Here is a 14,555-nt window from a genome sequence, read left to right as displayed (position 1 = left end):
AAAAAATAACTCTTTCCTTGTTTTTCATTAAAGTGATGATGTGTCGTTTTTACCATTATCTCTGGAAACATCCATCAAAATGTAGTTGAAAATGAATTAAATGATGCTGAGTTGCTGAAAAGTATTAGCGACTTTGTAACATATAATCATAAAAATCGGGTCTAAAATACATGGGAGCGGGTCTCAAGCCTATTTCACACTGAAAGCATCAGCAGCGCAGAACGGCAGCGGAACCTCACTGCTTCTAATAGAATCCATTATAGTCCATGGAGTGTTTCGAACCAGCTGCAATTTTCAGGCGCGTCCCAGAAGCGGCACGCTGAAAGGATCGAGTTCAATTTTTGCCACGAGCCGTTTTTGGGACAAGCCAATTTCCCCAGTTAACATAGGGCTAGACAGGAAATCACACACGGTTTCAGTCTAAAATCCCCGGTAATTTTCAACATAAAAGTACAGAAGTGATGCAATTTCATATATTTGAAGCTAACGTGTTGTTTACTCCCAGTATCATTCTCGAAGTGCAGCAGTGTGCTTTTCATGTCTTTAATTGTGGTAGTGGGTGGAGCATGTCATATAGGACATCGAACTGCGATATTAAACATGACTTCCTTCTTTTTGGTTTCAAGCCAAAGGTAAAGTCCCATAGTCATCATCACACACTGGTGAAATTCATCTCTGCATTTGACCCAGCCCCATGGAAGGGAGCAGTGAACTGCAGCAGTGACTGCGCTCAGGAACTATTTGGTGGTTTAACCCCTCAATCCAACGCTGAGTGTCAAGCAGGGAGGCATTGGGTCCCATTTTTTAAGTCTTTGGTATGATCCGACCGGGAATCGAACCCCGATCTCCCAGTCCCAGGGCCAACACTCTACCACTAGGCCACTGAGTTGGTGGATAATGGAGGACTGCATAAACAAACCGTGACATTTTACGTCTCAAGGGATATTGTGATCTCGCGAGTCCAGCAAGGAGCACAGCGAGGAATCCGTTCCGCGGCCAAGACTCTGCCGGTGTGTAACGGACCACATTGAAGCTCGCGACTAAAACGCTCTGGTGCCGTTCCGCGCCTCTTGATGCTTCCAGTGTGAAACAGGAGTAGGTCTCTGGGCGATACCATATTAGATGTTGTGCTTCCTTCTACGGGAGCCCGTGAGGACAAAATGCATTTACTCATCTGCAACAAACTGTTACAAAACTTTCACCATACATTAACGTTTATTTTACACATTTACCTCTTCACTTGCTGCGACTGATGAAAGGGAATCTGATGTGACTGTCATTTTGTTGGAGGTTGCTCTCCCAGGGATTTTTGACCCTAATGGCCATCCATTGGCAAGGTCTTACTCAAACACAAACACACAACTTTCTTGCAATGATTTAGGTATTGCCCCCTATCGCCGGGGAGAATACACATTTTACACATTAACCATTAATAGGCAATTGATCAAAAACTTCTATTGACATCCGAACTGACTTTACTGTAACACTTTGTTTTCAAAGAGTGTTTTTGTTTATTATGTTGTTCTTTTTTCTAATTACAATATATCCCTGTATCTGTTTTTACCACGAGGATCTAGCGTTGGGCCAACGTTGATGTCCTTTTAGAAGGACGTGAGTACACAAGTTTAGACAGAGTACACATTTTGAGAAATGGCCTTGTTCACTTCGTTATTTAACAGTTCCAAAATTAAAAATGACATAAAATTTAAAATGTTACAAAATTATAAAAGTCTTGTTAAATCCTCAAATAAAAGGGTTGAAAGTTTCAGTTTAAAGGGTTGAAAGTTTCAGTTTAAGCATTTTGAAAATACTCTACATAGAACCTTGTAAAGATCCAACCATGTGACTTTGGACCATTTTTCAAGTGGTCTTGAACTTTTGATGAAAAAGGCTTCCATTATTAATGTATTTTAATTGAATTTGTCTTTATAAAGAAGCATTAATAAACTGGTGTTGATAAATGTTGAGTTGATTAGTTCATATTGCACAAAGCACTGATTTTCATCTACGTACTAAACATAACCCATTTAAATAAGCGCTGATTATACTTATGCATAGGGTTGGATTTGTATTAAAGAAGCTTCAAGAGGAAAAGAAAAAATATTAAATTCTCACAGAGTTTAGGTCCAGGCTGGTCTGCACCCATTCCTTGGCGTCGTTGTATTCGTCCATCAGTCCCATAATATACAGCGTGTCCAGTGAATCAATGATAGATGCTCCTCTAAGGCCACCTGCAAAACAACATCAAGGCATTTTAGACTGAATGGAAGGTGAAATACTTCCAAAAAATGTTTGCTAAAGATGTGGAACCCTGCAAAAGCAATCTTAAATGTAGCCCTTCACGTTTTAACGCTTCTATTACCAACACAAGCATGTGTGATAAAGAGTAAAGCCCCGAACTCCCCCACATGCCGAGCTTCTGTAATTTCTGCAGTGACGCTGAATGATAACATGAAAATGGGTTTGTGGAAACCACATAGAGCGCACCCTCTCCCAGAGATTATAAAAAATCCGCTGAAACGAATCAGTCACAGTGACACGAAAAGTCAAGTCGTTTAGGAATCAACCAGCGGAGCAGAAGAATGAAATGACACACTGATTGTTGCGAGCATTTAGCAGCTGGTTCTGGATTACACAGAGCTGATGTGTTTCCATCAGCGATTCTGTGTAAAATCTGTTCATGTGTGTTAACAGCTACGGTGCGACTTCGCCGTCTTCATGAATCTCATTTAAAACTCTTCATTTCTTTTCCTCCAACTAAACGAGGAGTGCTCAGAGGTGCGTATTCCATCCTGGCAGCTTCCCTCGGCCTATTTTTGTTCTCAAATTACCAAACATTATGCAAATGGGACTGAACCTCACATAGACAGCTTGGCACAAAGGAAAAATAATCATTATCCTTAATGAATAACTGTAAACGAGTTGAAGGACAAATTATGGTTTCAAGGTTTTACAAGAAACTGACTAAACAGACTGACTGCTTGGGGGATCCAGCTATAGATTTAGAGGTGCAACAGTATTGAAACGGACCTCGTTAACTGCAAAAAGTGACGAAAAACCTTTATGCTTATCCCTGAGATGAGCCTAGCTTACATTAGATAGCTGGGTAGAACTGATGCAACCATCTGTAACATGGAACATCAAAGGCTTTGGATTTTATCAAGAGCTACAGTAGCTTTAAAACTTGCTGAATATGAAAATGGTAGCCATACCTTTGGGCGACTGAACCAAAATCTGTTAAGTCACACAAATCTCTAAATCATTCTCAGGATTCAGTGCCATGCTGCTTGTTATTTGTTGGTGTTTTACTGTAAAGCTTATCTGCACATGTTTGTAATTAAAGTAGTGAGAGGGAACACGCTTTGGAGAGATGTGTCAGGGCTTTGCTTAAACAAAACATTGGATTCCTTGTTATGTTCTTTCTGTTTTTTCGTCAATCACCATGCCCCATGAATGACCCAGTATGTAAATTCATTCCTGGGACGTGGTAATCGACAAGGAAGGCACAAGCAGTAGAGGGCGACAGTATCCTCCTCTGCCCACAGATAAACAGCAACGGAAGTGACAACATCAACATTGGTGAAACTCTGATGAAGGCAAATGTGAGAAGGCAAAACTGTCAGCAAAATTAGGTAAAAACTGAAACGTTGCTGCTCTGTTATTACTAGGGATGTAAGAAAATATCGATATGGCAATATATCGTGACATATTTTCCAGCAATATTTTATCGATATTCAAAAGCTGAGTATCAAAAATATCTATATCACAAAATATGATATTTTTTCTAGGGGTGTCCCGTTACAACTTTTTCACTTCCGATACGATACCGATATTGCAGCCTTCAGTACTGACCGATATCAACCTGACACGATATCAGCACAAATCAAACATACTTTTACCTATTTCGTAGTGTGGAATGTATGAAAGGCTTGATCAAGTGATATTATTCAATCAGCGAATAAGAGCCAATAACAGTAAGTAGGAAAATTATTTTTTAAATTTTCTTAACCATTGGTTGCAAAAATGTGAACCTTAACGGACGGACTGCTTATATCGGAGATTTTTGATACCATCCAATATAATCCGATACGCTGTATTTGGGCCAATATCGAATTCCTTCTGATATCAATATTGAAACGGACATCCCTAATTTTATCCTGCCATATTATATCAATATTCAAAAGCCATGTATCAAATTTTTAGAAGAATTTACATGCAAAAATTTGTGTATTTTCTTTTGGTGCAATTTAAATGCCGAGTTGGCAGCAGTGTGCATTGGGTTTTGTTTTCACCATTGAAATGTAAATCCCTCTACTATGATTGAGATACCTCATGTTAAACATGTTAAGTATGAGTTTGGACTGTTCATTGAATTTTCCTACAATAAATTAAGTCTAAAAAAATCGCTAATATTGTCTGACTGAATGTACCGCAATATATTGTGATATATTGTATTGTCTCCCCTGTATCGCGATACGTATCGTATCGACATATGTGCACTGATACACATCCCTAAGTTATTTTAGGATTAAAAGAGGAATTCAAAATCAAAATCTGCTCCAAGACCCAGAACACCTTTTCATGAATTTTTTTTCAGTATTTTTGTCTTGTTGCCTGCCACTTAATCATTTCTTGCATCGCTAATAAAAGAAAATATTTTGACATTGAGCAATTTTTCAAATTCCTTACAATTATTTTTTCCACATAATAAACACACAGTTATCTTAAGGATGTACCATATTCAGACCTAAGTAGACTGAAATATGGCAGCAACATCACCAGATCACATTGGGTCACATATCCAGCATCCATATGTTAGAAACTATCACTGCACAGCCCAAACAACACCTCCAGATCTCAGCAGCAGAAGTATTCGCTTCGGCCAGATTGACGTCTGCTACAGTAAACAAACTAATCATACCGCCGACGTAAGGATGCTTTTTGAATAGCTGTAGTTTACAACACATCTCCACTTTCTGACCATCCATCTGTTTGCCTCATGAATGATCATCCCATAAGAGAGTAGTCCTAGCCCCTAGCTAGTCTGCATAACTGTGAAGGGCCATCTGCTGAGGTAGGGAGAGGTCTAGATGTGTCAGTATTTTGTGCATCCACAAATGTTACACAGGAACAAAATCAAGTGTATTCCTATATGAATTGTTATTTCAAAATAAAAAAGGTTCTTGTTTTGCTTACTGAACAGAAGTCTAGCTACATTTACTGACAAGTACTCGTAGATATTTAATGTCCTCAGGTTATCTAAGACCACAAGCAGCTCACCAGTCGGAGGCAAAACAGGAGAGTGTGAAAAATTCCCTTAGAAAACAGCACCAAAGCCAGGAAGATTGATTGACTCAGAGGATACAGGGAGCAGATCAATCCATCGTAGTGCACTCCTTGAGTTTCCACGTTCTCAGACCCCATTTATTTCTGCAGTCCTGAGCTAAATATAGAAACACCCTGAGGGATTCTCTCAAGACAAAGGCAATAACGGGGTGCCACGCAGTGTGTATATTAGGAATGATACGAACATACACTCCATCACTTCTATCTTGAATTAAATGTGTGAAATCATGCATTTAAGTTCTCCACAAGGCTGCATATTTAAACATACGTAATATTAAATACATTTACCGTATTTTCCGGAGTATAAGTCGCTCTGGAGTATAAGTCGCACCAGCCATAAAATGTATAATGAAGAAGAAGAAAAAAAACATATATAAGTCACACTGGACTATAAGTTGCATTTTGGGGGGAAATTTTATTATTTTTCTTACAAAATCTGAGACCAAGCATTTCACATTGCAAGACAAATACCGGTAACAATAACAGAATAAACAATCAGGGCGCAGCAGCGCACCACGGTCTCCAGCAGAGGATGGCGGTGTTTCAAACCCTCCCAGCGGGCGGGGAGAGCGCCCGCAGCACCCCGCCACAAGCTGCAGCAGCGGGGCAAAGGAGCTGAAACCTGGACCGGAGCCGGCCCGCAGCAGCGCACAACGGTCTCCAGCAGGTGATGGCGGGGTAGGGGAGCTCATTCTTGGTCCGAAGCGGCCCGCAGCAGTGCTGTATACATAATTTGGTATATAAGTCGCAAGATCAGCCAGACTATGAAAAAAAATGCGACTTATAGTCCAGAAAATACGGTATTTTAAAAAATAACGTGAATTTCGAATAAATAATAAGGAAAATCTGCAATCAGGTCAGACTCTGAAGAGCTTCAAGTTGATTCTTCAAACAGTTTTGGTCATTTGAATTAATGCAAATATGCACTTTTAACACAACACAAAGTTATTATTTGACGGCCCTGCATTCACAAATGCTTGTAAGGTGGTACATAAATAATAATAAATAGTTTTGAATCACTTTGAATATTACGTTTATATAAAGTTATTACAGTGGTGTGCAGTCAGAGCCAGCAAACGTGATCAGAATTACTAACTTATAACTTAAAAAATATGTTTGTTCAATGAAATTGTATTAATTTAATTACAACTGATTTTATTCATTTGGAGAACATTTCTCTTGGCTCTGCCATGTTCTGTACGTGTATGTGAATTTTCGTTGTTTTGTCCAATCAGCTTTCAGTCTCGTTGTTAGTCTCCGTGTTGCCAGGGGGAGTCTAATCTGTCCAGGGTATTCAAAATCAGAACAGGCCTTTGTTAGTTATACTGTATAGGGAACCTAAGTCTCCTCCCTTTAAGGTTGGCTCATGGGTCCCCAGAAGAACGAAAAAACAAATGCAAGTCAACGTGGCTAAAAGGGCTATTTTCCAATCCGCTTTGCCTTACTCCCTGATTCGCACATATGTTGCACTTCAATTTAAGTGAAAAGCAATGATATATGTTTTGACCACACCAGCCACATATTTTGAGGTTTATAAGCTTGTAAAAGTTCGGAATTAGCATGACTACAAATCAGGCAGTGGTACGTCGCATATATGTTGTCATCACAGAATCTACTTTCCCCTAGCGTAGCTGCTACTTAACAAATGGCCAGATTTATGGTGGTTCTCTCTTCCTGACAGAACCACCATTCCGAGATCAGACATACAGCACACAAAAACACAGGCAAGGAAACAGTTTTCTTTTGGGTATGCACCATTATGGAACTCCCATTGTGCTCATGGGAAAAGATAAGAGAGAGGGGTGACATCGGAGGTGAAATTCCCCACCTACCCTGCCCCTGACAGAGGGAATAGCTGGGGTTCAGGAAAAACACCTCAAGCATAAAAGCAGATAGTCAGACAATCACAACATAAAACCACGAGTGTTGGGTGGGAGGGGCAGGGATCCCCTTTGCACCGGCAGGGTGTGCACCAACCTAGTGCACTCACTGGTCTCTGCTGCCCCAAGGTGTGGAGGAGATTCAGGGAACAAGAGAGAGCACTGGGTCCAAGGTGGTGTGTGCGTTTGTGTGAGACTTGCATATTGCGTCAGCGATTAGTAGCTCCATGAACTTCCTCCCAAATCCCCACAAATCTCAGAGCTCACATTAAAATACCTTATACATCGTTTTGAAGCAATATAGTAAAAAATGGTAAATGTTCGGTATTTGTAATATGCTTCTAGGGTTATACCACCCCAAGGCGCTTCACAATACATCGGTTATTCACCCACACAATGACAATCACATTCACACACAACATAAAGACGGTAACAACGCTGGTCTGTTCCGATAATCTTTGACAAAAGAAAAAATAACAAACCACAAGCCACATTTCTATGCATGTAAGAAAGCACAGCACATGGAAAACCATTACAGAAACACTGACTGGTGGATGTTCATTCATCATGGCTGTCAAAGTCCAGTCAGTACCAGCCAGTGAGGTTACATTAGATGGAACGGCCCACATGATCAATTACTGGCTAAAGTTTGTTTCATGTTCTCACTGGCTCCGCTGATGGTCTGAAGACCCACACACATACATTATCTAATCCCTTAGGAGGCATTTGAGAAGGGACATCTCCACTCTAATTTTATTCAGCCATCACAACCTGCATGACACGCATACAGATTCTAGCAGACATTCGTGGAATGACATCTAACGGCCATTGTAAATTCCACTGACTTAGTACAACAAAAGAGCAATAATGATAAGCAGATTAGACAAATCAAATTTCAAAGATGAAGTGTTTTAATGCATCCAAGAGTAATAAGACAAAGAAATCTTAGTTATAACTTTCTCATCTTAGCTGCCAACTCACAGCATGAAGTTGATTGAATAAGATATTAAAGATGAGGTCAGTATATAAGCTATGCTTGTGACACCATTAAAGTGAATCTAATTGATACAGATGCAGGAATTCACACTAATTATGCTGTTCTGCCACCAGTGGAAGCCTGCATCCAATTATCAATCACAAGGCCATTCAGGAGTTTGTTAGCGCTAATGCTACCTGCCGCCACGGACAAAAGCTCAGCCGGCTAATATGTCTGAGATATTAACCAGGTCTGGTTGCTTGCTATGCATGGCGTAAGCTCATCTTGCCACATACAGTGCTCAGAGGAGGAGACTCTGTAGTTCAATAGACTTTAGATGGCGAGAGCCAGCTGAGCAACTGTGGGTGAGAAGAAAGTGGATTTAGAAGGAGCAGGATTAAGTGGGGTTATTGAATTGAACATGAAAAAGATAGAAAGAAACAGGGACTGAGAAATGCCATGTCCATCAATCACGATGGGCTCTTGTAGGAGACCGGAATACTAACGTTGTACTTTAGTCTCCTTGAAGTTGTCGAGTAAGCTAAAACCTGATTGAACGTTTTAATTTGAGTAAAAGTTTAGGATTTAACATATTTGAAATCATTATGGGTATTTTTTGTTTTAGTTGTGGGGCAGATTTTGGTTTTTCAAAGTTTACAACAGATACAAACTAATTATTTTTATTAAGCCTGAAAAATAGTTATGCAAACCTAGCTTTTAAAATTGAACTGTTTGTTGCCAGATAATAGTATAAAAACTATTAATTTTTTTAAATTATTTAACAATATAAACAAACTAAAGACAGGTGATTCACTGGTGAGTCAAGAAGAAGAAGAAACAAGTTTGAATAAATAAAACTGGCCCTTCACCGGTAGATCCTCCACCAGGGGGCAGTATAAACATATCAGACTGCATATGGCAGGTTTATTATGAAGGTACTAATCATGATGCTTCATGTGGATGCAGGATTTTGCAGCAATAATCTACAAGAAATCCCAAAAAGTACTTAAATGTATTGCAGCTACACTTCACGGTTGGGTCACAGACAAAGCATACCAATGGGAAGCTCAGATACCCCAAGAATCTTCAGCTCATCCTGGGAGATCTCAAAGCTTTCCATGGCTGGGGGGATTATAATCCCTCCTGCAGGTTCCACTGTCTCTTCCTACTGGTCCCTGGAAAACCTCCACACATAGTTACCCAAGAGGTTAACTGATCAGATGCATGAACCACCTCAGCTGACTATTTCTGATGAGTAGGAGTAGGATCTCTAAACTCAGCTCTCGATTGATGACAGCTCCTCACCTGGCCACCAGATATAGGGAGGCTCATTTCAGTGCCTGAAAGTAAAGAGATTCTCTCTCTAAACACACTTTAGGTGATTTAAAAAAAAAACAAAAGTTTGACTCTACTTTAGGTAACTTAATTGTTTTTTTCTACCTATGGTGTCTTTTGTGGGTGTTCCCCCCCCCCCCCCCCTGTCCCAGGTGCATCAACTTTGGCCCAATCCCAATTCTCGCATTGTGCTCTACACGCTTCTGTGAAGTGCAATTAGAAGAGGTGCATAGGCTTTGAGTGCGTCATAAACAAGTATGCCAAATTGGGACAGGGAGCATTGCATCATCAACTGCGACACATGCCAGGATGCCGGTCGCTGTTTGTGCCACTTTTCTGAATCTTTATTAACAACTTTCAAATAAACAATTATTTGAATAAATTTACATTAATTGCTGTCATTGTATTTGTTTAAAATATTCAGAGCATGAATAAATAACATTAATCATCTTAAAATTAACTTCTTTCATTTGAAAATACATATTTTCAAAAAAGGCACTTTAGCCTGCTCCGCCTTCTTCTCAAATTCCACCGCAGCAATGGATTGCCCGAAGTCTGCATTGATGCGGACTTTGTCAAAGTGATCAAAGGTGAAAAAGGGGCGTGGTCAGCTTCCGCACACGAGGATCAGGACAACCTACGCACTCGCACTCATGGCCGGGAACGCGCAATTGAAGGGGACAAGGGTGGAAGTGTGAGTATTGGGATTGGGCCTTTTCCTAACAACATGGTTCCAGTCAGTACTTTTCCTCCTTCAAGCGATACAGAGACAGCGCCTCCTCTGGTAACATGTGTAATATTTGGAAGGATTTTAAAATTACTTCAATGTACATTTCCTCACACATTTGAGGGATTCAGAAGAGAAAGGGTTATCATTGCAGATGTTGTTCCATATTTTCTTAAATAGTTTGATAATTGTTGCTTTTAACATCAACACTTGCTTATTTTTATTTGAAGCTTTTTTGTAGACTCATGTATGGTCATGATTGATTCTGATTAAATAACAGTATTTTTGACTGAAGCTTCCAAAGGAGTTGGCTACCATCCAAACAAAGAAACCTGAAACAGACAGTGCCATTATCCTGCAGTTGGTATAATCATGTTTCCAAAAAAAAAATTTAAAATTGTAAAAACAGGCTGTCGATCGTGTTAAAACAAAACAAATCGCTTACAGCTTCTACTACAATTATCTTTTTTAAATAATATAAAAAATGATTGTAATAAAAACAGTTTAAATAAATTGAAATCTTGTAAAAAAAATAAACAATCCTTCAAAACTCAGGAAATGTGAAAAAACTGAGAAGATAATGTAAATAATATTGTATTTAGATAAATTTTTTTCTAACATTTCCTAAGTTTTCTACCGTATTAGAAAACAGAAGCTCTATGTGAGATTGCTATTAGCAGATCCTGTCTTATCCCTACAACAAGATCCAAGTCTGAGAGACAAATCCCTCTGATTAAGAGTGTAAAGACTTCTGGTTAGTTACTCCTCAGAACAAGGAGGTGTAATTAGATTTCAACACCACCGTTTGTTCTCCTTAGACTGGCAAAATGAGCTCAGAAACATATTTATTTGTTTCAATTTTTTGGAAGGGGGACACCTGGTTCAGCGCAGACATGTCTGCTGCAGCAGAGGCAAGATTTAGAGTCCTAATTTCTGGGGTGGCTTTATTCTTGCCTTGGCCCCTGAAATGCCTTGAAATGGCACTGTGGCCAGGCGCAGGACACAGCTGCCTGGAGTGCATCAATGATCAGCGCTCTGCATCCTCTCTGCTCAAAAGAATCCCCAAAGCTAACACGGAGACTAAGCTAACGGAAGTAGCTACCTAGCTACAACCGGAGTTAACTGTGCACAACACCGGAGCTTCTTTCTCTAATTTCCCTCTGGGATTAATAAAGTATTTTTGAATAGAATTGAATTCTGAGTCAGTGCTGACCGCTGGGTAAAACCGGGTGGAAAACATCGGTTTCCATCCGAGAGCTCCACAAGCCGGCAGCACACACAGCGCTGCCGTCAGAGATGCGCCGAGCTGCCGCTGAGGGGTGGGAGACCAATAGTCGGAACCCAGATCCACCAACATTTTCTAAAACGCAGCATTATGTTAAATGCACTGGGTTTTACCCTATTAAATCTAAATTTCATGGTTAAACAGTGCATGTTAAAATCTAAGCTCAGCTAGTGCAAGAGCGGCAGTGACCTAAAATACATGAATATAATTTTACATAATGAAAAAAAGAAGTGGAGACTCCTTTTGACGCTCTATTAGTGATATTAATACCACAGCAAGTCATTTTGTCCAGCAATTGCACAAATAATACCCAAACAGAATGCACAAACGGCACAACCAAAGGTCTAAGTTGAGAGACTGAAAATCATGGAACAGTTTTTAGGCTGAGGCCTTTCGCCGGAGCTAGCTCTGCGGTCACGTGGGTCTGATGCTCATTAATTATTCACAATTTTAGGCATTTAATACACTTAAACAGAAGCGTGACAAAGAAATTCACCTCCCTCAGAGTTGTCATGAGTGTAAACTAGATCTATTAAACCTAAAACATGTTTTGGAACCAGGCTGTAAACATGTTGTACAGCGCTTTGTGATTTATATCTGTGAAAGGCGCTATATAAATAAACTTTACTTACTTACTTACTTTATTTCTGCTGTGAAATTGGTATTTTTAACATGGGAGTCAATGAGAATTTGCTCGCTTCTGACACCAGCCCCCAGCGGTTTTGCTTCATATCCAGACCCAAATTATGGGGACTTGACCGAGACATATTGTTTAGTTTCTAAGGCTAGAGAAAGTTAGCCCAGCTTCAGGGAGTACTATGCAAAGCCGTGTCAGGTTTGAGACAGTGATGTAGCACCTCTGTCTGCAAAGATGCAGCAGAAGATGAAGAAGGTGGGTGGGAAGTTCAGAAAACCGCACAGCTTAATCTGGGAAGTGGGAAAAAAAATCACACACCAGCCAAGCTGCTGGATCACCGACATGTAACTCCGTATCAACTCATGCTAAACGTGAAAATACTGAATCAAAACTTTCTTAAGCATACATTTTTGGCCCATTTCTCAGTCGTTAAAGCTTTTGATTGTATTACATACATTTTATTAACACAAAGTGTTGTAGTAATGTTTTTGGAAAGTGCTAGCCATGAAAAGCATCTTGCTAATTTTAAAGTGTTTCTGACTAACACCTCAGTAAAGACCAAGATTGAATCATTCATGTAAAAATCATTAAATTATATTATATTATATTATATTATATTATATTATATTATATTATATTATATTATATAATAAAAATAAAATAGAATAAATGGAATCTTCTGTGCCTTCTGCCATGGTTACAAGATTCATGCGTACAAATTCTGTGCAAAGCATCTGTTCAGTATATTACAGCAGCTAAAAAGCCGCTATTAGACTCACTACATGACAGATTACCAGGAATGGACTGCAATGACGAAATTTGGGAACATCCAGTCATGATTTCACCCCCATCATCCTTCTCAGCCTCCATAAATTTCACCTTAGTGTCTCAATTTTCAACATTATGGTAATCATCCAGTCAAACTGGCCTGCATCTGCTGCTGCTTTGGGCCTCTTAGAGCTGTTTTATGACAAACTAGAGCAGAGGACAAAGAATTGATCAATCAAGGGATATTAAAGGCAAAGAATAAATAAATCTGAGCAATTATGAAACCAGCAGAGGAGAAGATGATGGAGGTTTCAGAAAAAAACAGAAGCAGTGGTTTAGATTATACGTATTGTTTTATGGAGAAAATACAACAGAGAATTTTAGATATTATGTAGAGTTTTATTGTTTTTGTTTGGTCTCTCACTAGACTTGTTTTATCATGGAAAAATGCAACATTTAATTTATTTATTCATCTTTTTACAACTATAAGTTTGGATTTCTTTAGGAAGGCAAATAAACCACAGATATCTGAAAAATATAGCATAAAAGATAAAAGATCTACGACACACTGTCATTTAACATCCATGGACTCCCCCATCTCAACTCACAACGGGGAAGGCTGTTGTTATTTCAGCATCCAGTAAACAGAGGAGAATGACTCGGCTAGTAGAAGCTAACTGTTAGCATTAGCAACTCCACCACACAGCAGAACTCCTCCAGGCTTGTGTTATTTGTGGAGATACAATGTCAGCGTTGTAGATCAAAACATAGTCAGTGGTAGAGCCACTTTCCTGTTAGCCAATCCAAGGTGAGATGTCCAAATATCATGAAATAAGACTTAAAATCCCATCGTCTGAAGCTCATCTCTGATGTGGCTAACTTCTAGTTCCTGAAACTGGTAAACTGTTGCACCACAGTGTTTATTCCCCAGAGTACAACTTACGAGGCATTAATTCCTACTAGAGACTGCTGTAAATCTATTGATTAAACCAGTGCTCCACACCTTTAATGACCACGTGAACCCATCTTCTGATGGCTATTTCCTGTAGGATAATGCACCATATCACAGAGCTTAGATAATCTCAAACTGGTTTCTAGAACAGGATGAGTTCACTGGACTCCATCGACCTCCACAGTCACCAGCTCTCAATGCAGTCCATAACCTTTGTGATGTGGTGGAACGGAAGAATCACCATTGATGCAAATGCGAGATGCTGTCATGTCAGTATGGACCAGAACCTCTAAGGAATGTTTCCTGCATCCTGTTCAACCTTTGACATTAAAGTGGATCTAAAACTGGAAAGGGGTCCTTCCCAGAGGTGTGACCAAAACACTGCATTGCAAGTCACAAGTCTTTTCAGTCACGTATCGAGTCAAGTCCAAGTCAAAGACAACCAAGTCCAAGTCGAGTCCAAAGTCAATGATGCGGAAGTCCAAGTCCTTAACTTTGAATTTTCAAGTCATAATCAAGTCATCTGTCCAACTTCAATCTAATGACGATGATAATAAATAAATTCCAGAAATAAAGCTTCTTAAAGCTGCATTTATTTGCTCAAACAAGCAGAAAATGCAACTGAAACTGATTATAAACAAAGTGCTGC

General features: G+C 39.5%; 1 protein-coding gene across 2 annotated transcripts in view; it reads right to left on the bottom strand.

Annotated features, from left to right (window-relative positions):
• Positions 1-14,555, bottom strand: part of LOC107379332 (mannosyl-oligosaccharide 1,2-alpha-mannosidase IA) — a 316,181-nt gene that overhangs the window by 122,553 nt on the left and 179,073 nt on the right. For both annotated transcript variants that reach the window (XM_054740992.2, XM_015950044.3), the window contains exon 3: positions 2,116-2,231. In XM_054740992.2, coding sequence (XP_054596967.2) covers positions 2,116-2,231 — 116 coding nt within the window. The remainder of the gene's footprint in view (positions 1-2,115; positions 2,232-14,555) is intronic.

This window comes from Nothobranchius furzeri, chromosome 5, assembly GCF_043380555.1.
Source record: "Nothobranchius furzeri strain GRZ-AD chromosome 5, NfurGRZ-RIMD1, whole genome shotgun sequence".
NCBI classification, from domain to species: domain Eukaryota; kingdom Metazoa; phylum Chordata; class Actinopteri; order Cyprinodontiformes; family Nothobranchiidae; genus Nothobranchius; species Nothobranchius furzeri.
The sequence above is the reverse complement of the archived record's forward strand: the minus strand, read 5'-3'. Positions and strand labels throughout refer to the sequence as shown.